This window comes from Bufo bufo, chromosome 3 (genome assembly GCF_905171765.1).
Source record: "Bufo bufo chromosome 3, aBufBuf1.1, whole genome shotgun sequence".
NCBI lineage: Eukaryota > Metazoa > Chordata > Amphibia > Anura > Bufonidae > Bufo > Bufo bufo.
The window spans coordinates 126,387,964-126,414,898 of record NC_053391.1 but is presented as its reverse complement, the minus strand read 5'-3'; the positions used below and the strand labels follow the sequence as shown (position 1 = coordinate 126,414,898).

At 43.3% G+C, this 26,935-nt stretch overlaps 1 protein-coding gene across 1 annotated transcript in view; it reads right to left on the bottom strand.

Moving 5' to 3' along the window:
* SERPINF1 (serpin family F member 1) overlaps positions 1 to 26,935 on the bottom strand; it is a 70,218-nt gene that overhangs the window by 10,355 nt on the left and 32,928 nt on the right. Inside the window, exons 2-6 of the mRNA XM_040423560.1 lie at positions 25,348 to 25,430; positions 16,054 to 16,237; positions 15,360 to 15,515; positions 12,363 to 12,566; positions 6,805 to 6,947 (exon numbers count right to left, since the gene is read on the bottom strand). Of these exons, the coding sequence (XP_040279494.1) occupies positions 6,805 to 6,947; positions 12,363 to 12,566; positions 15,360 to 15,515; positions 16,054 to 16,237; positions 25,348 to 25,422 (762 nt within the window). The 5' untranslated portion in view covers positions 25,423 to 25,430. The remainder of the gene's footprint in view (positions 1 to 6,804; positions 6,948 to 12,362; positions 12,567 to 15,359; positions 15,516 to 16,053; positions 16,238 to 25,347; positions 25,431 to 26,935) is intronic.

Genomic DNA, 26,935 nt, shown 5'->3' with positions numbered 1-26,935 from the left:
TATTTCAGACGTGGAAATACCTAATATGTGTAGTTTTTTTATAAAAAAATTTTAATGCCGTAAAATGAATGGATATGAGAAAAGACAATTTTTATTAATTTTTTAAATAAATTTTTATTTATTTATTTTTAATAGAGTTGAGCGAACACCTAGATGTTCGGGTTAGGGGAGTTCGGCCGAACTTTAAAAAAAAGTTCGGGTTTGGGACCCGAACTTGATCCGAACTTGGACCCGAACCCCATTGAAGTCAATGGGGACCCGAACTTCACTTTATTATTTTCCGTTATAACATGGTTATAACGGAAAATAATAGTATTAGCTTTTTCAGATCTGAGTTTTCAGGATCGTGAAAACTCAGATCCGACAGTATATTCTAACACAGAGGCGTTCCCATGGTGATGGGGACACTTCAATTTAGAATATACTAAGAACTGTGTACATAACGGCCCCAATCTCTTACAGGGGGCTGTGATCCGCACAATTAACCCCTCAGGTGCCGCACCTGCCCTCCCTCACTCATCAGTATTAAAATCATTGGTGGCCAGTGCGCCCCCCCCCCTCTTCCCCCCCCACCCCTAATTAAAATCATTGGTGGCAGTGGCCACAGGTTAACAACCCCCCCATCATTGGTGGCAGTGGAGCTGCAGTTCCGATCGGAGTCCCAGGTTATAACGGAAAATAATAGTATTAGCTTTTTTAAGATCTGAGTTTTTCAGGATCGTGAAAACTCAGATCCGACAGTATATTGTAACACAGAGGCGTTCCCCCCCCCCCCCCCCCCCATCATTGGTGGCAGTGGAGCGGCAGTTCCGATCGGAGTCCCAGTTTAATCGCTGGGGCTCCGATCGCTTACCATGGCAGCCAGGACGCTACTGCAGTTCTGGCTGCCATGGTTACTTAGCAATTTTTAGAAGCATTATACTTACCTGCGCTGTCTGTGGCCGGCCGCTGTCTGCGATCCGATGGTATATTAATATTACCTGGCATCTATGGGGTTAAAGACCACAGATCAGTGCCAGCATGGATTTGGGGTGTTGGAGACGAGTGTTAGCTGTAAATTACAGCTAACACTCTCTGCAAATGTCAGCGGCTCCAGGGCAGCAGGAGCAGTAGCGGAGGAACATGGGGGCGATCGAGGACAATGGGGGCCCATACATGAGGGGGGATTTATTTGATGACCGGCATTGGGGAACATATAAGGGGGCCTTTTATTTTATAAAGGGAACTGGGGGCACTTACTCGTTTTCAGGCAGGGATCTACACTCTGAGTGGAAATTGCAGCCTGAAACCAGCATTTTCACAGTACCGCGCTCTAATTGGTTGGTCTGCATAGACCAACCAATTGGAGTGAGCGTGGGCAAGGGACCACTCTGATTGGTCCCTTGTCGACACCCGGTGACGTCACCGGACTGGAGGGGGCGGAGCTTAGCGGGATCTTGGCCAGGCTAGTTACCGCCCCTCCAATACTTTTGCATAATTAGCTAGGCTGGCGGTGACATCACCGGGCTCCCTGAGCAGCGGAAAAGGAAGCTTTCCTACTCTGCAAGGGACTCGGTACGTCACTGAGTGAAAGAAAACCTTCACTTCCGGCAGATAATTTATTGGAGCAAAAGGGGGCATTAGAAGTAAGTTCATCAGGTAGGACATGGGTGTTGTTGATGTGTGTGACACTGCAGTACTATAGGACAAAGGTCCCAAATCCCAGACAACCCCTTTAAGACCACTATGAACTTCACATGCAAGTCTCGGTCTTCTTGTGCTTTACAGTTGTAAATAAGGCCGTGGGTCACACAAGGTAATTTTCAATATCTATTGTTTCTCATAAAGGCAATTTACATTATACTTAGTTTTTACGGTTGCCGGGAATTTTTTATCATGTGCTAATATATTTTTTCACATGTTTTGTGATTTGACAACCACGCAATGTCTTGTTATTTACTGCGCAGTAGATGTAGAATAAAAGCCTACAAAATATGTTGCACACCCGCTGGCTGTAAGAAATGATTCCGTGCAAAAATGAAATATTGGGTACATTTTTGTACTGCATAAATAGCTGCCGAGAGAATTACTTCCTAGAACATATTTTGGTAATTATCATTTGATTACAAGAAATCTAGAATCGTTTATTCTTTGGTAAATGTGAATAAATAGTGTTTTAGTTCTTTTATGCCTCCAAGCAGTCTGCTCATATACACCAAGGAGATGCCTGCGACTTGCTGATGTGAAGAGTGTTACATCTGACTGTGATAGTGTTTTAATCAGTTAATGCAACAGTGGCATAAAATAATGTGTGTCACATTGTTCTGGAGACAAAGTAACAGAAGGATTCAAGAACATTTTTCCAGTAGCTGTACTCTTTTTTTCTATGCTAAAGACAAGGTATCCTATTTGCTAGTGGCAGGACTTGCTGTTCTGGAAAAGTTGGCGAGTAGACCGATGCAATAGAAGAAAGGATTTACTATAACTTTCACCAGAAACTAGTGCAAGTTATACCTGAACTCTACGCCAGCCCCTAGACCAGCATCTGGCGCACCGCAGGGCAGAGATGCGCCTAACTTATTAATAAATTAGGCACATCTCACACCAGCTCATGGAGATCAAGACTGGCGAATGGGTACACCAGTCTTGATAAATGTCCCTCACTGTGTTTCTAGTGCTTTATTCCTCAGAATTTAGTGTTTCAGGGGGCTGTATTAGATTAGATAACACGGTCGGTATTTTTTTTATTTTTTTTTTATTTATTTTTTTAGAAACAGCTCCACTATTATCTATTGGTTGTGTGTGGTACTACATCTCAACCCATTCAAGTGAATGTTTCTAAGCTGCCATTCCAGATTCTGACCATGGACAATAATGTTTTTAGATGGAATTCAGAACACTTTAAGTGTTTGGTGTCCATGTTTGCTCCCTGATGACCCAGTCCCTGTTGTCAGGTCCAATGGGTCTATGCTTTTAAGCTAAAATAGAAGTAGATCCTAAACACAGAACACATCATAGGAATATTTACTCTTCTCTTTTTTGAATCCAGTCCTCATTTTACACAGAAAATGGATGAAAATGACTGCACTGCAGTGTCGATGAGGCCTAAAGAGGTTCCTAGTCCCGTCCCGTCCCCTTTCTCACCTGGCTTCATGCACTCTGCAGAGTCCTGTATACAAAGCTTGCACGGAGCCGTACAGACTTCAGTAGGATCCGTATTAGGGCTTATGCACACAACTGTGCCATTTTTTGCGGTCCGCAAAACATGGATGCCAGCCGTGCAATTTGCAGAACAGGTGGCCCATATTAGAAATGTCTATTCTAGTCACAAAACAGACACTAATAGGACGTGTTCTATTTTTTATTTTTGCAGGGCCACGAAACGGAGCAACTGATGCGGGCAGCACATGGTGTGCTGTCTGCATCTTTTGCGACCCCCATTGCAGTGAATGGGTCCACATCCGAGCTGATGCGGACCCAAACAACAGTCGTATGCATGAGCCCTTAGTGTCGCAATTCCCGGGCGGAATGAGGATCTCATAATCCAGACATGCATGAATGCTGTAAGGTTGGGTCAGTAAACCCACAGCTGAGCAGGAATTTTGGCCGCAATACAGAGGTTAAAATATGTCCACATTTTGGCTATCTGATTTAACCCTTATTGTGAATTGCATTACTGCTATATTTACTATACAAAAAAGTTTTATGTTCTCTGTCAACAATTTGATCAAGTTGTGTGGGTCCATATGCCAACAACAAAACAACCTCTTCACATTGAGCCTACATTAACAGGTTTACTTCTCCAGGGCCTAGGCCTGCAAAATAAATTCATGGCAATATAGGATCCAGATACACTCTACTGTAATTAAAAGCCTTGGACAGATGGGTTGCAGTGCACAGCCCAAATGGAGGTAGACAGGAGGAAGTTTGTTTTGTAAGCTTAGGCCCAGGAGTGGTGCGTCTGATAGTGTAGGTTCCCATCTGAAGAGGTCACCTTGTTAAGGCCAGAAGACAAGATTGGAGCACAGCCATAGAGTCAAGGGTCAGAACCAGGAGTAGAACAACAGGGTCAAAAAAGAAGTCAAAATCAGAGTTACAACAGACAAGGAACCAGGATTGGGTATGAACCTCCATCAACAGAAGCAAGCTGAAGTCATCTTTAAAAAGCACTTTTCTTAACATGTCTGTTTCAGCAACTACTTGCATGCCTCTTGTAATAGCAATTTTGTAACATCTATTCTTTTGACTCTATGATGTGCCATTCCTTTATTATTCCTGCTAGAAGTTATGAATTAATTACAATGAACAATCTACAATGAAGGTCGAGATGGGTTGTCCATGCATGCACAGTCTGACATTATCAAATCAGTGCTACCAATGTCTGCCTGTTAGCCCCAGGTAACTTGTAAAACCCATCTGGACCTTCATTGCGAACTGCTATCAATTCATTTATGACTCCTATCAGGAATAATAAAAGAATGGCACAACATGGAGTCATAAGAACATATGTCCCAGAATTGTTATGGGTCCCCTTTAAATAGGCCACCAGGAGGAAGAGACATCATTTCCTCTTATCTCCTTGTCATGCGGACAGAAGAGGAGATCTGAAGCCCAATCCAGCAAGGTAAGGCCCCATTCACACGTTCGCAAAAGGGTCCGCACCTGTTCCGCAATTTTGCGCAACGGGTGCGGACCCATTCATTCTCTATGGGCCCGGACGTGAAGCAGAGAGCACACTATGTGCTCTCCGCTTCCGCATTTGCGGAGCGCGGCCCCAAACTTCCGGTCCACAGCTCCGCAAAAGATAGAACATGTCCTATTTTTGTCTGCAGCTGCGGGCAAGAATAGGCATTTCTATAGGGGGTGCCGGCCGGGTGTGTTGCGGATCTGCAACACACGGACGTGTGAACGGACCCTTAGAGTAGAAAACAGGAGTCATCTCTGAAGTGGAGGAAGCATGTGGTGGCCTAGCAACTGGAGAGTAGTAGCCCTATTACAGCACTGTAAAGAGCTGTAATACAACAATGTGCATGATCCGACATTATTACTACAAGAATATTCTCTTAAAATATACAGCTTGCTTTTTCCACGTGTTAGATAGATTATATATAACCTAGGCTGTGGCAGTCACAGAACTATGAACATGACATCGGGATTGGAGCAGTGGCGCAGGACATTAATTTTAGCTCAGTTGAACAAAGCTAATGACAATGACTAAAGTTTTAAAATAGTATTGTGTCCTATTCCTACTCTCCCCACTCTGCCCTGGTGCATGTGCTGATATTATTCTTCTGTATGGCAGTTCTCTATTGATTACTATGGAGGGCTGCTGTTCAACTGATGCATGGCAGTCAGTGTCACTTGCATGGAAAAACCTGTGCTATGGCCATAATCAGGCAGGATTATTGTATAATATTCGTATATTCATTTACATCTAGTTACACCTTTCATGTAGTGTTGATGGTCTGGAATAGCTGTCATGACTCTGTCATAAATGAAAACATGTTAATTTGAACAGAACACAACTCGGAGGCCTATTGTGGATGGTGCTTAAAGAGGTATTCTTACTTAAAGTGTAACTGTAATTATATTTTTATTCTTGTTATGTGTAGGGGCAGTGATACTGAACATTTTTGTAATATACTTTAATTACTGAAATCATATATTTCTATTAGAAAAATAGCTCTAAAGTGGCCCATTTTGAGCCTTAGCAACGCTCCTCTGTCTTCTGTTTACATTACTCGGTCAGTGTTGAGCAAGTCTCCACAGTTATGTAAACAGAAGACAGAGGAGCGTTGCTAAGGCTCAAAAAGCCAGTCTCATATACCTTCACATGAAAATCCTTCTGAGTAGCAAAGCAGTGCCTCATTATCCGAGTATTTATTGTTTGTGAAGACAAGTAATTACAGCACTACTATACACCTTCAGGCATAAAGCAACTGTAAATAGATGCAATATCTGTGAAAGGAATCATGGGAACTGTAGTACTTTACAGCAAACCCTGGCAGCATGAAAACAACTGTGTTGCACAGAGCTGGGCAGGATACTAAAAATGAAAAATAGGTACTTTGGTGGCATAATTTGGTAAGCATTCAGTATAATTTAGGTACTTTTGTGGGTTTTAGAAGCTCAAAAGCCACTTTAAACTCTTACAGACGTGGCCAAGTTTTTTACTTTAAGGCGTTTTCATCTTTGCATTTCGAAAGCTATAATGTAGGTGGTAAATCTCAACAGTGCAAGTAGTAATGAACCAAAAGGGTTACTACTCTATTTTACGATGTCCTGTTACCCTCGTGGTCAGTGTTTGAATGTCTTTCATCATTCAGCAGGACAATGCTCTGGATCATACTAATACAGAATCAGAAAATTGTAAGATCTGTGTTATAGGGATTAGATGACACGATCACCAGATCTGAACACTACTGAACTGTCTTGTGAGGAGGGTCCATGTATGGTTAGGTAAAAACTATATAGCAGTTCCGACCTTTTTGAAGAAATGCATCCTGTAAATAGTCAATTTTATTATATTTTGATAAAGAAACAGCAATCCTTTCAAAAACAGGAATTTCATAGCAGATTCCACACTTGTGTGCTGTACGTGCAGCAGTTTTTTGGCAGCCTGTCTCCTCATTTTATGCGGCTAGTCATCATCACAAGGTACTAGAGGGAGATCATGAAGGACATAAGACAAGCAACTGGTGTAGTGTACGCATTAATTGGAAGATAACGGCATGATTTAAGGAGGAAAGGAGCTGAAGCAGCGTTAGGAGTCTGAGTACTACTCCCCAGTGAATTTCTAAAAGATAGAGCAGGTACTTTTCTCACCTTGCAGTTAAAATCGGAGTCTAGGCCATATCTCACAGGGACGTTGCTCGCTGACATCATTGGAACTGAAACAGATGTCTGCTCATCTATGTAGAAATCACGCATGGTGGTTTGACCGGGGTTAAATTTGTGGATCCACTGACCTGTCATAAATTTCAAAAAACATTATGACCATGCCAACCCAGTCGGAGAACAATAAGCACAATGTTTACATAGTGATGAGATGAAGAAGAGAAAGAGGTTATATAGGTTTATCCACAGGATAGACCATTAATATCATATTAGTGGGGTCCAACTCTCGGAAACTCCACAAGCAGTTGTTTGAAGGAGTGGTGGCTCTCATGCAAGCCTCTTAATTCTTTACATCAGTGTTTCCCAACCAGTGTGCCTCCAGCTGTTGCAAAACTACAACTCCCAGCATGCCCGAACAGCCTTTGGCTGTGCGGGCATGCTGGGAGTTGTAGTTTTGCAACAGCTGGAGGCACACTGGTTGGGAAACACTGCTTTACATCAGTCCATAAGTGTAATCCACATAAGTAGAAGGCGTGCAAACCGATATAAAGCATGAAGAAGCTGCAGCACTTCCATGAGAGCCACAAGCCGTTCAAACAGCTAATTGTGGGGGTGCCAAGAGTCAGATCTCCACCGGTGTGATATTGATGGCCTATCCTGATGGTAGGCCACTAATATTCTGAACTCAGAAAACCCCTTACAATGAGCCATTAATTAAAACTAATGAAGAGTACCTTTGTAATAAACTAAAGGAGCCATGTATATCAATAATATAACAATGAAAATAAAAAGCGACCCAAATCGGCTCACCACTTAGTATATTTGGCCTTGGACCATACACCAGGGTCAAAGAGGAGACTACTGAATCGGCAGCAATAGATCCAAAGGAGAACCACATTTCCTTTGGATATGCCAATATTATGACAAACCCCCATACCCTCCCCCCCCCCCCAAAAAAAAATGCATAAACAGTTAACCAAATACTTAATGTGGATAATAATGCCATTTTTACAGTCTAATGTGCATAGTTGTATGGATAGTCCTATAACACTTAAAGGGCATCTGTCAGCAGATTTGTACCTATGAAACTGGCTGACCTGTTACATGTGCACTTGGTAGCTGAAGGCATCTGTGTTGGTCCCATGTTATGTGCCCGCATTGCTGAGAAAAATGATATTTTAATATATGCAAATGAGCCTGTAGGAGCAAGGAGCCATTACTTCTAGAGGCTCTGCTCTCTCTGCAACTGCTGCGCCCTCACCACTTTGATTGACAGGGCCAGGTGTGATGTTTTCACTGCCTGGCTCTGTCAGGCTGCGGTAGTTGCAGAGAGAGCAGTCTCTAGGTGTAGCGGTGACGCCCCTGTTGCTCTTAGAGGCTTATTTGCATATAGTAAAACATCATTGTTCTCAGCGATGCGGACACATATGAACATGGGGCCAACACGGATGCCTTCAGCTGCCAAGTGCACATATAACAGGTCAGTCAGTTTCACAGGTGCAAATCTGCTGAAAGATGCCCATTTAGTTAGCAGAAAAATAGATCTTAATATTGGGGATCAACCGATTATCGGTTTTACCAATATTATCGGCCGATATTCAGGATTTTGAACGTTATCCGTATCGGCATCTATTTTGCCGATATGCCGATAACGTATGAGGAACAAGGATCGCGCTGCTGACAGCACTCTCCGTGTTCCCTGAGCAGCACAGGGGAGAAGGCAGCAGTGCCTCCCTCCCCCTGTGCCGCTGCCACCAATGAGAGGAGGGAGGACAAGGGGAGGGGCTGTGGCCACTGCGCCACCAATGATGTTAACTAACTCATTCATTCAAATTCAACAGGAGGTGCGGCACCTGAGGGGTTAACTGCCGCGGATCGCAGCTACCACTCATAGAGGTCGAGAGCCGGCTATGTGAGTCTGCAGCCTGCTCCCGCCTCCTGTATATGAATTAATGAGAGAGTTATCTTCATTGGTGGCACAGTGCGCCCCCCCAAACCCCAGTATTATAACATTGGTGGCGCAGTGCCCCCCCCACCCAAGCCCCGTGGTATTAATCATTGGTGGCGCAGTGCGCCCCCCCAGTGTTAGTCATCGTTGGCAGTGGCCACAGGGTCCCCTCCTCAGTGGCAGTTCCGATCGGAGCCCCAGCAGTGTAATCCTGGGGCTCCGGTCGGTTACCATGGCAGCCAGGACGCTATTGAAGCCCTGGCTGCCATAGTTAGGTCCCTTGCTGCTGTGTGCACAGAGCAGCAGGGACAGTGTGAAGTCCTATTCACTCTGATATCGGCCTTGAAAGTTCACAGATTATCGGTCGATCCCTACTTAATATACACCCACAAGAGGGTTTGTGTGTTACATCTGGAATATGGACTGTTAAACCCAGGTACAGTATATGTGTCTGACTCTGTCTGTGTAGTTTACAGAACCGTTTTTCAGTGGGTCAGGCTACAGTAACTAAATAGCGAGCTAAACCCTTTTAGTCTAGAACAAATTAACAGGTTATGGGTAGCTTATTTGATTTGATTTAAAACTTAACATTTAATTTATGTCAATCATAAAAAGATAGGCCCTTAAATATAAACACTCAAGGAAAGAATGTATCTGTAACCACTGGTTACACTAGTCTCCTGAAAAAATGAACGGAGACGGGAAGGAACCATAAACAGGGATAGCGTAAAGAACAGATAGGGTGAAGGGTACGCAAGTACCAAGACAGAGGGACACACTGCTGGGACCATACCCTAGATGTCCCTATTCTATCTAAATCACGCCACTATCTAATGCAAAAATCCCTGCATTCGCCCTCCCTAAAGATGGACTGCCCAGCTTGGCCCGATAGACAGAATAGATGGTCCTGTGATGAATAAATTCTCTATCGGGTATGGGCACTAAAGTTGGCAAAAGGGACGTGGTGATTAGAGTCCAGGTAAAATGGCAGTACCGTTGTAAGGGGTCGCAAAACCTGGTCTATATCAACCACATACAGATGTAATAATCAGAAAGATACAGTGTCCCGACGCGTTTCCTCAGTGATGTCTGATTAATCAGGGGACAAAATTATATATAAGAGCTTCCCTGGTGTAAGGATACCTCTTCCAACCAAAACACATGACACAGGATGGTATCTAGTTCATAGTCTTGAGTCCTGTGTAGACCCTGACTATATATCAACCACCATCCGGTTATATATCACAATCCGGATGGTGAGTCAAGAACGATCCTGTGTCACTTAATCACAGCAGTTATAAGGATACATAAACTGCTGTGACTTAAATCCAAGTATAGTGAAAACACCACGTATAAGGCTACATACACATCACAATGGGTCAAAGTGTCAATTTCGTTTGCAGTGTAACAGATCCATGCTAGTTGTAGCCCCCAGCATAAGTTGGCGATCTGTGCAGTGCTAAATGCATAACAATACTGAATCACTGTGGTAAGTAAGTATGTCAGCCTGGTACACTTATCTGTCCAGTCCTAAATGGCAACTGTTCCCAGATATCGCTAGGTGGAAGGTGCTCCTTGGCGTCCCGCGTGTAGCAATGGCCACTGCTACACGCGGGACGCCAAGGAGCACCTTCCACCTAGCGATATCTGGGAACAGTTGCCATTTAGGACTGGACAGATAAGTGTACCAGGCTGACATACTTACTTACCACAGTGATTCAGTATTGTTATGCATTTAGCACTGCACAGATCGTCAACCTATGCTGGGGGCTACAACTAGCATGGATCTGTTACACTGCAAACGAAATTGACACTTTGACCCATTGTGATGTGTATGTAGCCTTATACGTGGTGTTTTCACTATACTTGGATTTAAGTCACAGCAGTTTATGTATCCTTATAACTGCTGTGATTAAGTGACACAGGATCGTTCTTGACTCACCATCCGGATTGTGATATATAACCGGATGGTGGTTGATATATAGTCAGGGTCTACACAGGACTCAAGACTATGAACTAGATACCATCCTGTGTCACGTGTTTTGGTTGGAAGAGGTATCCTTACACCAGGGAGCCTCTTATATATAATTTTGTCCCCTGATGAATCAGACATCACTGAGGAAACGCGTCGGGACACTGTATCTTTCTGATTATTACATCTGTATGTGGTTGATATAGACCAGGTTTTGCGACCCCTTACAACGGTACTGCCATTTTACCTGGACTCTAATCCCTTTTGCCAACTTTAGTGCCCATACCCGATAGAGAATTTATTCATCACAGGACCATCTATTCTGTCTATCGGGCCAAGCTGGGCAGTCCATCTTTAGGGAGGGCGAATGCAGGGATTTTTGCATTAGATAGTGGCGTGATTTAGATAGAATAGGGACATCTAGGGTATGGTCCCAGCAGTGTGTCCCTCTGTCTTGGTACTTGCGTACCCTTCACCCTATCTGTTCTTTATGCTATCCCTGTTTATGGTTCCTTCCCGTCTCCGTTCATATCTTCTGACTCTGTCTGGCCTTAATAATGGATTGTCTCTTTCCACGTTACAGTACCATCCCTTTTCCCCCCCCAGTCACCCCCATAATGAGTCTTGTGGCAGGGTCGGCAGGAAGCACATGAACTGAGCGCAGCCGTTTCACCAATTTAAATGTAAGACAATTTTTAAACCACACACTGGCCTCCTGACTCCTCTTCTGTGTCACTCCCCATTGTATTGCATACCTTGCTCCCCTTGATAACTGATGTTCACATCTGCATTCCTATTTCATGTTTCTGCTCAGTTATAGGAACAGAACCATGAAAATAACAGGAACATGGCATCCAGCAAATGACGGGAACGGCGCCCAATGGAACCTATTGACTATAATGGGGTCTGTCAGGTTTCTCTCATACAATCATTTTACCAGCCAAAATAGTGCGGCATATTTTGCCATACTTTTTTTTATGGAATCTGTTTCAGAGGTTCTAACGGCCCCACCAACCCAGATGTGAACGCGGCCTAATCCTTATCCGGCAATATTCACCCCCTGGTACCACATCTGTATTTTTCTTACCATGCTTCTTTTCCCATCGCCTGTATACTATTTCCAGTAAGTTGTAGCCACCGCATTCTCTTATTACTTCCATTTAAGCTGATTCCCCTGCTTATTCATTTTTTAAAATATTAAATATTTATTTTTCGTTCACAGAGCCAGTTAAAAAATAACATTCTGGCTGCTCACAGCTGCCACCAGAGGGCGCTCACAACATATGGATGAAAGCATCTACTGAAATGATGGGAGCTCTGTAAATACATATGCGTTCAGCTCCCCCTAATGTTACTGGTAGAAACAATATAAAAGTTCTGCAGGGGGAATATTAACCCAGCAATCTCGTCCTTATTTACATTCAAGACAAACTTTATGTAAGTACTCAATTTATTCACCGTCTACTTTTTCAAAAATGGGATAAAAAGGGATATATGACACCATCCAATGCTTTGGAGATGAAAATCATCTCTGATATCTTACTAACTGCATATGACATAACACATTGACAATGCTGTTTTGCTTCTACAATTCTGGACTTGGTCACTGCTGGTTTTTACATTTACCTTTAAAATATGCAGCCCCAAGCAGAAGGACACTAATGCCTGAAGGCACTTCTGGGAAGAACTTCACTACTTTGCCGTTGGTATTCTTCTGCACAAAATCGTTGGCTTCTGACAGATCAAGGCGAGTATTTCCTGACAGAACTCTGGGCTTATTCCCATAGAACTTCTCCAACTGATTCACAAACTCGATACGCATCCTCAGCCCTGAAAACCAGAATACATGCACCTTCACATTAGCAACAAATATTAGAAGATCCGCAGAAACTAAAGATGAAAGCTTTAATATTGTGACCTAACCTGTGCATGGAGGCACACAGAATCCCTTCAGTTCCATGCTGTGGGTCCATATTGGTGTTTATTTAATCAATTCTAACAAATCAGGGCTTCTTCACTTGTGATGGGTTGTCCCCGCAAGCAGTGGCGTACATAGAGAAATAAGGGCCCCATAGTAAGGATCAAACCAGGCCCCCCCACACACATGACTAAACCCATTTCAATGACCCTTGGGCCATTTTTTTCCACTGCCTCATATGCTTTTATATGTTTTTCCTTTAGAGGGTACAGTACTGACCAAGTTTTAACCCCCCAGTAGAAGAGGAGATGATCCCAACTGGGCCCCCTGTTGCCCTGGGCCCCATAGCAGTCGCATGGTCTGCCGCTATGGCAGTTATGCAGGTGAAGAAGCGCCCACCTGCCGCAGGATTGATAAGTCCGGACTTTTAGGCAGCTCTGACAATTTCCGGCCTGTGCCAAGCTATGATTAGCAGGGCAAGGCCACGGGCTCTGCTTCGGCTTTGAAGCAGCATCTGTGTAGGCGCCACACCTTCCTAGATGTAACTATAAACAAGTTATGGGGTTCAGAATATGGTAATGAAAACTTTTGAAAAATTGCATTTTTTTATTTTTTTTTTCAGTATTAACCCCTGGACCACATCTGCAGTATATGTATGGCAGATGTCATAACTTCAAAGAACGAGTGCCAGTCACCTGGGCTAATGTCAGCAATAACGCCAATCGCAGATGACTAACCCCTCAAATGCCACAAAATCTGAGCTCTGAAAACACGGGAGCGCTGCTATCCCAGGGCTGGAAGAGCTCCCCCTAGCAACATTTGGAGGAGCCATTCATTCACTGCATCAGCCACAGTCCCCCAGAAGGATCTGAGGCTGCCTTTGGAAGGGCTTCATAGGAACATGGCAAATTTCTCATAGACTTCAATGGTAGTGCACTGGAGTCTATGAGAGGAGCGACTTGATGATCGCATATTTAAAGGGGTTGTCTCACTTCAGTTAAGTGGCATTTATCATGTAGAGAATACAAGGCACTTACTAATGTATTGTGATTGTCCATATTGCTTCCTTTGCTGGCTGGATTCATTTTTCTATCACATTATACGCTTCTCTTTTCCATGGTTACAGACCACCCTGCAATCCATCAGTGGTGGTGGTGGTACTTGCACATTATAGGAAAAAGCACTAGCCTATGTGCGCTCCCGTGTTTTCTGCCACCAGAGAGGCTGACCCTTTTTCCTATAGTGTGCAAGCACGACCACCACTGATGGATTGCAGGGTGGTCTGTAACCATGGAAACGAACAGTATATAATGTAATGAAAAAATGAATCCAGCCAGCAAAGGAGGCAATATGGATAATAACAATACAGTTCTGGGCTCCTGTAAACAAGGCAGACATAGCAGAGCTGGAGAGGGTCCAGAGGAGGGCAACTAAAGTAATAACTGGAATGGGGCAACTACAGTACCCTGAAAGATTATCAAAATTAGGGTTATTCACGTTAGAAAAAAGACGACTGAGGGGAGATCTAATTACTATGTATAAATATATCAGGGGGCAGTACAGAGATCTATCCCATCATCTATTTATCCCCAGGACTGTGACTGTGACGAGGGGACATCCTCTGCGTTTGGAGGAAAGAAGATTTGTACACAAACATAGAAAAGGGTTCTTTACGGTAAGAGCAGTGAGACTATGGAACTCTCTGCCTGAGGAGGTGGTGATGGTGAGTACAATAAAGGAATTCAAGAGGGGCCTGGATGTATTTCTGGAGTGTAATAATATTACAGGCTATAGCTACTAGAGAGGGGTCGTTGATCCAGGGAGTTATTCTGATTGCCTGATTGGAGTCGGGAAGGAATTTTTATTCCCCTAAAGTGAGGAAAATTGGCTTCTACCTCAGAGGGTTTTTTTGCCTTCCTCTGGATCAACTTGTAGGATAACAGGCCGAACTGGATGGACAAATGTCTTTTTTCGGCCTTATGTACTATGTTACTATGTTACATTAGTAAGTGCCTTGTATTAACTTCCTCTACATGATAAATGCAACTTACAGAAGTGAGACAACCCCTTTAAGTTCCCTAGATAAAACTGTGATGGATTTGTGTTTGTTTTGTTTTGTTTTTTTTGTTTTTTTTACCAATTCCGCCATATTTGGGATGTTTTTCACTACATTGTATGCAATACTAAATGGTGCATTAGAAAGTCCAACTTATCCTGCAAAAAATTAAAAAGTTATGGCTCTGGGAATGCAGGGAGTAAAAAATGAAAACGGAAAATTGTCCAGGGTTAAGAGGAAGGAAGGGGTTAATGCACGCTTTCTTCTTCCAATAGACACCAACCAGAGTTTATATAACATTCATAAAACAGCCTGGGCTGTGTGTAATACTATGGTTCAGCCTCTATTCACTTCAATAGGGATGAGCTGCACCACCAGACATAACCCATTGACAAGTCAAGCTGTTTCTGGAAAAAATAACTTTTGTAATCTTGTACAGCCCCTTTAACTCCCTGAACCATGATGTTGGACATGTTGTTTTCTAATGCTTCCAACCATCTGATGGCTTTGGTTCCACTGCTGTATTTATACTATAGCAATATGACATTTGTGTTGCCTTTACTCTTAGCTCCTTGCATCTAGCTGCTGAACATTTACACAGGACTGCTAGTATTCACTATTGAGGGGTATAAGTGAAATGACTGTTTACTTCTCTCCAGCATGACACGGGATATGCTTTTCAGCCCATTCGGGTTTGAAGAAAGGTTTTCCAGCAGTTCTTTATAAGTGGTGTGGATATCTGCATCATTAAGAAGGTCATAGTAAAGGGACCGTTGTATTAAGGATTCAGTCCGCTGTCCGCCTCCTGAAAATTACAAAAAACTGTTAATATATTTATTTGTTTTACCTAAAATGAGGTAACAGCTTTATCAAATCCTTATTTATTTATTCTTAGTTCTGTAGCTCTTTGCCATGGGTCGGGAAAAGCTTAGTAACACCCTGAGGATTTCCAAGGCACTAAAGTTTGAACCTTCTTCTATATGTACATTTACCAATTCTCCTACATTTCCCCACTGCTGTTCCTTGTTTGGAAAGAATGCATTGAAGTGACATCATGGCACATGTCACATCCCATGGCAAAAATTTGGATCGTCACCATGATGTTGCTTAAGAATCAAAAAGCATCAGAGGACCTAGAAGACCAGAGGTGGGGTGGTGGATGATTGCTAAGGTAAGTGAACTTTATAACGTTACTATTTTCGGTCTTATCCTGAGGATGATCACCAATATTAAACACCCAGACAACCCCTTTAACATCCTCCCCCCCCCCCCCCCCCCAAAAAGCCACCCTTCTGCCAATTATAAAAGTGTGTTTTTTTGTTTTTTTTCTTCTAAAACCTCACCCAAGGATATGCTGGAGAGGGCTGTAGCAATAGTCAATGGTGACATAAAAATGTTGCTGCTTGGATTCTTGTTGGCTTGAGCACGGTAAAGATCATAGGCAAAGTTGGATGCAGAAGAAGCAAGTTTATTGAGTGGACTCTTGTAGAATGGATCTTCTTCCTCTTCTACTACAGCAGTAGGGACCTAAGACATAGGTCATTAGTTCAGTGGCTATATCTAAATGAGATTATGCAAACATCGTAATATACATGAACATACACACATGTAGTTAACAAGAAAATACCTTTGGTGCAAACGCTATACAACAATGGGAGATCTGCTTCCCCATAGTGCACAACATCAGTCGCCACCCAGGTAAAGTCCATTCATCCAACAGTTCAGTGGCAGACAATACCTCCATCATCACAATCCCATGAACTTTTAACAGCAGCCCAAGCCATTATACCTAGATATTTCTAGGCTATTAGGTTTCAAGAATTATCTTACATGCAACATCTCATTGGTAGCATACATACAGTGGGACTGATGTGTAGTCACATCTGTGTATAGGGATTCAGATGGAGTTTAACCAAACCTACACTACCTAATATATCCTTTACAGTCCGTCTATTACAGGGACTCCTAGACTTTCTACCATGGAGAATACTGGCATTTGTGTTTTATCATTTTTGCTCAGGATTATATTCTAGCCTAGATTTGTTGACCAACCTGCAAAGCATCTTTGCGCAGCATGATATGAATCCATCCCTACTGGAAAAACTGAAGACCTTCCCGCTGCTGTGTTCTGAAAACCCCCTGACCAGGTTACAAGTAAACACGTGTATGTACACTACCTTGGTTGGAAACACTGCTATAGTATATTTATAGTTAGGGCGCTTTCACACACTCAGTGACTGAGTCAAAACCAGGTACAGGTCAAAAACATGGAACAGGTGCAAATCATTCCTTTATACCGTATCTCTGTGTAACCTCCACTTCTGTTTTTGGTTCATAATCACTGATAGAAATCACTGACCAAACACAAAGGTGGGTTTACACAGCCTGATATTCGGGCCAATTATCGAGAGAACTTTCATACAAACTTTTGTTCCAGATTATCAGCCCAAGTAAAGCAGCAGATCACTTCATCAACGAGCAAAAGATCTTTGGTGCGGACACCTCAATCACCATTTCTCAATGCCCAGAAACAATTAATTTGTATGACGACAAGCAATAGCAGTAGTCCTCTCTCATCCTCATACAGTGGAGGTGCAGTACCCCAGACTTGGGGGTTTATTTGTATATATATTGTATATGTTAATTGTGTGTGTATATATATATATATAATGTATTATTGCAGTAATTGTATGTTTTAACCGTAAGTACCATTGAGGGATATGGTTGGCAGGAACAGGGCTAACCACACTGCTCCTTCCCTCTTGGTAGGAGTGAGTTAGTCCTGCTTTCTACCAGGAGGGGAAGTTCCTGTGCAGACACACAGAGGAGAGGAAGCACATTGCACAACTCCTGCTTCTGGAAGAGATTCTCCTGAGAGAACAACTAAAGTCAGCTTCAAAAAAATACTTCAGAGCAGACAGCAGAGGGAACAGCTGAACACCTGCGTAAAATACACTGTTGTGAGGTGAGGGACTACAGCTCAGACACCCATCACCCAAGACCACTACTAGGCCAGTTAAAGCAAAAGTCTAGATCACCCACTGCTATTTAATGTACCAAAAGTTATATACTGCACTTAGTAAAAAAAAAGAGACTGTTATGCGTTCACTCCTGGCCTTATTCTTCAAACTACATTTCCACTGCACCGACCTCCAGGGAGCAATGGACTGAGGGAGTACACCGTGACATAACAGTTCATCAGGGCCGCTACCACTCCCATCCTCTGCACCAGCTCCCCAGGGGCTCGCTGCAGAGGGGATAATTTCAAGTAAATGCAGCTCTTCACCTCCACTAAAGAGCAGGCAGTTATCGGGCAGGAATCCTTCCTTCTAGATAATTGTCTGCCCGTTGGCACAGTGTTGATGTGCCTTGACTGTGTGAAAGTGGCATTAATTTGCTATACATATAAAATTTTGATTATGAGATTTTTTTGTACTTTTTATTTAAAGTTGTGCCACCTGCCAAAGCTTAAAAAGAACCTGTCACCTCTACTGACATGTTTGTTTTACTGACTGCATGCATTCCCCATTTAGTAACAATCCTGGAGCATTAAATCTTATGACTCTATGACTTTTGTTATTCCTCTATTATTCTTTGTTGACGTTTATGAATAAAGGTACATCTGGGTGTAACCATTTGGGGGGTGTCCCTGCACAGTCTGACACTGGCATCACTGATTGGATAGTGTCAGACTGGGGAGAGATGTACCCCCAACTGGTGACACCCAGATGGAGCTTTATTCATAAGCTTCAACAAGGAATAATAGAGCAATGGTACAAAATAGAGTCATGAGAATAGATACTCTAGAATTGACATTTCATGTAGAATAAATTAATTTTCTAAAACTTCCATGTCAGGAGTAGCAACAGGTCATCTTTAAGAAAACCTGTCTTTGCTCTGCATTAAAGGAGACACATACACAATATTATTTCTAATTTTCCTTTTATACTCACGTCTGTTACCATAACAAGGAGCATTCATTACTTCTAAGGAACATTTCACATTGTGAGGGACTTTTCTTTATTATATGAGTGAAACAATGGAGCTCACTGCTGCTGAAAGTCAGAGATTCTTTAAACTGAATTCTAAAGAGTTTTTGAATACATTTTGGTAAAAAAGCACTTGTTATCTGTGGGATTTCTTCTCATTTAAGTAAGGATGGATACAACTTATAGTAAACTCTAGCAAGACCTGTGCAAGAGTATCTTAGTCAGCATTGACTTAACCGGATTCACCACCTTTTGTTTTTTTTTCTTCCAGCCCCCCTCCAGGGCAGACCTGCAAAATGGAGCATACTTACCTGCTCCCCACTATTGGGTCCTTGTTCCTTCGCTCCCCATCCTTGGCTGTCAACATCCACTTTGGCACTGCTGCAGGCAATCCCTGGCCGTAGTGGTGAACTACTCCCCTTCGGTCATTTCATTTGGTCAAGGGATGCAAAAGGAGGAGGTCACCCCTGCGGCCCGCGATTGGCTGCAGTGGTGTCAAAGTTGACAGCAGGAGACCACAGCAAGGCAGCCAAGGCTGGGGAGCAAAGGAGCTGGGACTTAGCGGTGGGGAGCGGGTAAGTATGCTTCCCCTTGCAGGTCTGCCCAGGAAGTGGGGTTTGTAAAAAAAATCAAAAGGTGGCTAACCCCTTTAATAAAATGTTAGAGTGCTGGATAAAGCTATTTGGACCATGTTACACTTCTCATGGCTATCACTAAGGGCGGGTTCACACTTGCGTTAGGGAATTCCGTTATAGGTTCCGTTTATAATGGAATTCGTAGGCGGAATGCAAAACGTAAGCCTTTAAGAGGCATTCACTTTTGATCCGTCATAATAGAAGTCTATGGGCAAGGTTTCCGTTATGCAGGACGAAAACAAAGTCAGAGAATTCCGTTATATTCCATTATAAACAGAACCTATAACAGAATACCCTAAAGCAAGTGCGAACCCGGCCTAAGAGTGATATTTCGGCACCTAGTTCATGGTCATTCCATTTCCTCCAGAGCGAGAACCGTTCTCACACTGACTTATATACTAATGTTGAGTGGGAGACCCCCTTTATGAAACAGGGCAAATGGAGATTTGCTGTTCTGAGTGGATCACTCCTTTGACCATATTTCCCACTTATAATTCACACATCATAATAAGAGTAAATCTATTGTAAGTTAATTGTGAAGCCTTGTGTGTGTCAGTAGCTCTACTCAAACAAGGATATTGTAATTCAAAATGATATAATAAAACTGAATCAGATGATTTCTATCAGGAATAATTAATGCTGGGAGCTACTGCAATGTTTATTGCTAACACAGCAGCAGCATTCAGATTTTATTCTGGAATTTCTGTCCATCCTCTAACACTGTATGCCTTCCAGTGGCAAACATAAAAACAATCACTCGGAAAAACTAGAGTTGTATCAAGTACCTACTACATTTATATCAAGGAAGCACAGGACTGCCTATCTCTAGACATGACCAATTCATGTCAGCAAGTGGCGAGTTTTGCTCATATTGTCAATACCTGAATTCAGAAGGATGTGAACGGTGCATTCTTATGAGCTAATCCTTCCCAAAAACAAATGCTTAACATCCCCTCCGTGTAACAAGCAGGAGTGGGCCAGGGTGACTTGACTCGCACCCACCAGCACTAGAAGAAAAGCGAATCTGGCTCTCCTTTCTTTATGTTGCCAATATATGCCTCACCACTCTACCGGGAAGGTTATGTATTCTCCCAGCTGAGCTTATGATCTAATTTCCCAACCGTATGGGCACAAACATAAATGCTAATTAAAAAGAAAAAACCTATTAGTATGTGCAGCGTCCCACTAGTGAACATGGGCACTGCCAAGTTGTTGTATTGTATACTGCATATAAATCTGCTTCTTAATTCCTGTTAACAGGCTGGTAGGGTGCACTACATCACATCCATCACAAGATGGGGATAACATTCACTATATACAGTATATACCCAAGCTCAGGCCTAGACGGGAGAGAGTTGAGTTGAGGTTTAGGTTAGTCATGGGAGAGTTATGAGTTAGCCCCAGGAGGGGTAAGAGCTGAGACTCAGTGTCAGTCAGCTCCTTAATCAATTGGAGGAGAAGTAGGAGTATACAAACCATCTTAACAGGCTTTGAGGACCTTTGTGACCAGGTGAAGGATTCATTAGCCTCCGGCAACCTCACCAATTTCTACTGGAAGGAAAGGAACGACAAGATAGGACCACCTACCAGTAAGGACAATTTTATAACTTGAATCCATGACATCCCTATCTACAAGAAGCCTGTTACCTTGGATTACAATTTATTGCCTCTGCATACAAGAGAGACTGTGTTATCTGTGAATGTAATTGCTACTGAGAACCAGCAAAACAGTAAAAGTTGTGAGTTGGATTCAACTGCTGTCTTAATCCTTAATTCAACTACTACTCTCATCATTATTGTACCACAACGGTACTGGCATCACGACTAAAGGGACCTGGCCATAAGCACATAAAGCCAAGTTACTACCAAGGGCACCTCAGCCACCATCTGGCCTGTGTCCCTCATATCAGTGTGTGCCCCGGAGAATCCAGTGCTGTTCTCCCCTTCACTGCACTGCTGGCCCAGGGAGGCATCCGCTAACCGTGAGTAACCGATGACTGTTGTACCCTTTCGGCCCACCGTGAACCCCACGTGTTCTCCCCTGCGGACCGGCACGTTGCATATGTTTATGGAAAATGGGGGGAAAGATTATGTGAATATATTTTATCTCTGTGTATGGGTTTCTCTAGTTTCATTCAAACCTTTTGCACCAGTGTGCTACCGTGTTATCCACATGCGTGGCTTGCCTAAAGGCACACATACACCATAACTGGGCTAACCTGAAGACTGCCCAAAGTGTATGCGGGCGTCCGATTCTCCCCAATGGCAGATGTTGGGAGAACAAAGGATCAAGCCTGTAAAATTTCAATATTTTTATCCTTTCGTTCCATAGGAGATAAGCCCCAATAAAAATACATGCACGCTCGCTGAGTATATGGGCCTCTTTAGGTTCTGTTCACATACATCACTATCTCTTCTGGTGCTGTGCCAGATCCGAAGGCATACACAGATATAATATGGCCCCATGGCAAAGCCTAATAAGGACCCTGCGCCTCCTTGAAATTTCTGCCGATTTTATGAATGGAGGAATTTTCTTTAAATGTACTTCATGTCACCCACCTTACCAATCTTCTGTGTAGGAAAACACCATATATTTCAATGTATTCATATGAGACTACTGGCTTTGATCAAGCTCCCCTATACAGTATTATATCTAAAGCTCTAAATCTAAATCCTCCACTTCCCCTTCACATAGTACTATCCATTCTAAATCTGACACCACGTTGTCTGCCCCCATGATGAAAATGTGATGTATCTTTATTTATGTGTTACAATAAAGATATATATAAAAGTGCCTTGCAAAAGTATCCCCCCCCCCTGACTTTTTTCGTATTTTGTTACATTACAGCCTTAAGTTTAATGTTTTGTTAATCTGAATTGTATGTGATGGATCAGAACACAATAGTTGGTGAAGTGAAATGAGAAAAATATATAAATAAAACTATTGTTTAGAGATAAAAAACAGAAAATTGGCATGTGCGTATGTATTTGCCCCCTTTGTTAGGAAGCCCATAAAAAGCTCTGGTGCAACTAATTACCTTAAGAAGTCACATAATTAGTGAAATGATGTCCACCTTTGTGCAGTCTAAGTGTCACATGATCTGTCATTACATATAGACACCTTTTTTTGAAAGGCCCCAGAGGCTGCAACACCTAAGCAAGAGACATCACGAACAAAACACTGCCATGAAGACCAAGGAACTCTCCAAACAAGTAAGGGACAATGTTGTTGAGAAGTATAAGTCAGGGTTAGGTTATAAAAAAATATCTAAATCTTTGATGATCCCCAGCACCATAAAATTGTCACGGTCATATTGGTGTTTTACCGTGACGTGGTTGCCGTGCAGACTGGTTGCCAGGGGCAACATGTAGTTTGTGGTTGGCACGTGCACTTCCCCTTTAAGGTGTGCCTCCCTGCTGTTTGGTGAGCAAGGGGTTAATCTTCTTGCTAGTGGGGATTAAGGTGTTTCCTGGGTGTGGACGCAAGCTTGATATAAACCTGTGGCTTGCTGGCTGGGTGCAGTTGTACTACAGCCTTAATTGGTGTTGGAGCTTTGCTCCTTGCCTGGGTGTTCCAGCCCAGTCCTTGAGGGCCACCTTATAGAACATAAATTGTCCTCCCTTATGTACCCTCCTTGTACCTTTACCCTCACTTGTTGTATGTGTGGTGTGGGTTTATGTTCTGGGTGTGTGTAGCGTTTTGTGCATTGTTACATGTCTGGGCTGTTGGTGTTGGTCCCTGCATGTATGCTATACGTTACCCTGTATGTTGTTACCTCTGAAAGGGGGCTGGTTTCCCGGAGGGGTTAACCCTATGTCTGTATGCAGTGCTGCCTGGGGCTGCCGTGCACCTTGCTGTATGGGGCCCAGGCAGTATCAGGTATGCTGGATTCCTGTGTGTGGTGTTGTTTGTACGGTGTCCTATTTGGTGTGTGGGCACCTGTACTTATGCATGGGTTCCAGTCGTGGTGGCTGCGGCAGGTAAGTGTGTTTCTGGTGGTCTTACCTGCCGATCCAGATGCTGCATATGGCCATTTCCCTTCCACCTGTTACTAGGCAGCTGGAGACTCCGATTCGTCTGAGTCCCTGAGGAACCGGTTGTCTCCTATTCCTGACCCCTATGCCAGGGACCGTCAGGGTCAGCAGGATCCAGGTTCCAGTGCATGAACCTTCAGGGTTTGCTCATGCGGTCAGGAGATCAGGGTAAGGATTAGGGCGGCTGTAGGTTGTGGCCTGCTCCCTTCATTGTTGTCTGGCATAGTAACAGTTCCCAATATACGGTGGGGGGTTTCCCCTACTCCCCACCGTGACACAAATCTATCATAACCAAATGGAAAGAACATGGCACAACAGCAAACCTGCCAAGAGACGGCCGCCCGCCAAAACTCACGGACCGGGCAAGGAGGGAAATAATCAGAGAGGCAGCACAGAGACCTAAGGTAACCCTGGAGGAGCTGCAGAGTTCCACAGCAGAGACTGGAGTATCTGTACATAGGATGACAATAAGCCGTACGCTCCATAGAGTTGAGCTTTATGGCAGAGTGGCCAGAAGAAAGCCATTACTTTCAGCTAAAAACAAAAAGGTACATTGTGAGTTTGCGAAAAGGCATGTGGGAGACTACCAAAATGTATGAAGGAAGGTGCTCTGGTCTGCAGATACTAAAATTGAACTTTTCAGCCATCAAAGAAAACGCTATGTCTGGCACAAACCCAACACATCACATCACCCAAGAACACCATCCCCACAGTGAAACATGTTTTTCAGCAGACGGGATTGGGAAACCGGTCAGAGTTGAGGGAAAGATGGATGGTGCTAAATACAGGGATATTCATGAGCAATAGCTGTACCACTCTGTGCGTGATTTGAGGCTAGGACGGAGGTTCACCTTCCAGCAGGACAAGGACCCCAAACACACTGCTAAAGCAACACTTGAGTGGTTTAAGGGGAAGCATGTAAATGTGTTGGAATGGACTAGTCAAAGCCCAGATCTCAATCCAATAGAAAATCTGTGGTCAGACTTAAAGATTGCTGTTCAGAAGCGCAAACCATCCAACTTGAAGGAGCTGGAGCAGTTTTGCAAGGAGTCATAGGCAAAAATCCCAGTGGTAAGATGTGGCAAGCTCATCGAGACTTATCCAAAGCGACCTGAAGCTGTGATTGCCGCAAAAGGTGGCTCTACAAAAGTATTGACTTTAGGGGGTGAATAGTTATGCACATTGACTTTTTCTGTTATTTTGTCCTAGTTGTTTGCTTCACAATAAAAAAATAAAAAAAACATCTTCAAAGTTGTGGACATGTTCTGTAATCCATGTTAATTCCACGTTGTGAGGCACCAAAGCACAAAGAATTATTTGCTATATTGTGGCTCTGGTTTACTCTAGGTTTGCCCTCATGATGTATACACCACTAATCGGATCTGTTGTATAATGGATCATATTGGTGCCCAACATACGCCATTAAATTCTTTCTAGGTTCACATAATTTCAAAAGTGAATGAATGCCAAACACAAATGTTAACATAGCCTAACCCTAACTAGGTAAATCCATTCTTTTATGACATACAATGGGAACATTTTCTTTTGCATCCATGAGTACACCCAGTTTTTTTTTATCTCTACAACTGCTCTGAAAATGTTAAGAACTGTTCACATCCTTTTTCTTTTCATTTTGCAGCCGGTTTTTTTCCCCATCACCTCATCATTTAATATTTGGCATCTGAGTCCTATAGAAGGACATGCATCATCGCATATGGGGACAGGAACCTATGTAGAAAATACACCTTTTTTTTGGACAGTCAGACTGAGGATTTCATGCAGTGAAAACACATGCTCACATGTTGTAACCCCCTTTTTACAACCATACATTGGGGCGCCATGTTTTCTATCCGGCATAAAAAGGCCCCGTGAGACCCCTCACTTTCTGTTGCGTTCAGTCACGTTCCTTGTTGTATGTGTATGTTTACATCGTTGACATACAAAGTAGTTATTACTCGCAAACATGCATATTTCTCACCTCTCCTGCAGCATCTTGAGAGCTGGCGAAGGAGAAAATAGTTGATGCCAGAAGGAAAACTAAGTAATTCCTCATGGTAAGACCTGTTGAAAACAAAATAGAAATAAAATGAGGACAGCACTCATGAAGGTACATTATTCTTTCTACTATTTTCTCACAAAATAGGATATAAGGGTAATGATTTTGGTAGCATTATAGTAATAAGGCTTCATTGTTGGTTATGGTCTGGCTAGACCTGAGATGGCCTTTATGAATCCATGGAGGTGCCCCTCTTCTATATGGAAACATAAAAATAATATTGAAATTAATCCTTAACCTAGGATATGCCATACATGTGGTATAAGTGTGGGTCCCACCTCTGGGACTTGCTCCTATCTCAAGAACAGGGCCATGAAGTGAATGGAGAGCACACCATGCATGCAGGGCATCACTCAATTCACTGCTTTGGGACTTCTGAAGTAGCCAAGTGAGCGAGCTCGGCTATTTTCAGAAATCCCATGGCAGGGAATGAAGAGCAAGCCATACAATCGTAGCCATCTCTTCATTCACCCAATGGGAGCTGGTTTCATTATTTTCAGAAATGTGCGGTGGAGGGTGGTCATGCATGGGCAGCCTGCTCTCCATTCAGTGCTCCATTCTGGAGATAGGGGCCGCACCGATTACGTATTTATGGCATATGCTATGTCCCAGATGAGAATACACATACAGTAAGAGAAAAGTTGGTCAAATCTGCTTTCCATCTCTTCCCAAAAGCGGAGAAGTATTGGGCATGTTAAATTTCATTTGCTTTCTCTTCCATATTCTCAGTCAGGACAACTGACAAAAAGTAAGGCCTTTGTGTTATTGGCGTTACCATGATGCTGAGAATGTCATGGGCATCAAAGAAAGCCATAACCTCCTTTCAGGGCCCTGGTGAACACCAGCCTTAAAGGGGTTGTCTCATCATGGATAGTGAGGGTGTATCGCTAGGATAGGCCCTCCATTGTCTTATAGGTGCGGGTCCCACCGCTGGGACTCGCACCTATATCAAGAACGGAGCCCCGCAAGGTGGTGGCTGGAGGACTCCGGTCCAGCCACCACCAAGCCAGCTTCCCATAGAAGTGAATGGGAGCGTACCGCGCATGCGCGGCCCCCGCTCCCATTCATTTCTATGGGGCCGACGGAAATAGCCGAGCCAGCGCTCGGCTATTTTCGCCAGCCCCATAGAAAATGAATGGAGGGCGGCTGCGCATGCTCAGTGCACCCTCCTTCACTTGCAGGGCTCCGTTCTCGATATTGGTGCTGGTTCCGCACCTATAAAACAATGGGGGCATATCCTAGTGATATGCCCCCATTGTCCATGATGAAACAACACCTTTAAAACAATTTTGATAAGACTATTACTGACCATATACATGTCCATACACATCTTTTGGCTGACAGCTATTTTCCGGGCCTCACCATAAACATGTACGTTCAGCTAAGCATGCATATGTATTTCAGTGGAGAAAGTGGAACAAACCCATGCAAAACATCTCTGCTAGAAACCTATCTCCTACAAAAACAATGGGTTGGAAAGGTTGAAATCCAACATGCCCAATCCCTCTTT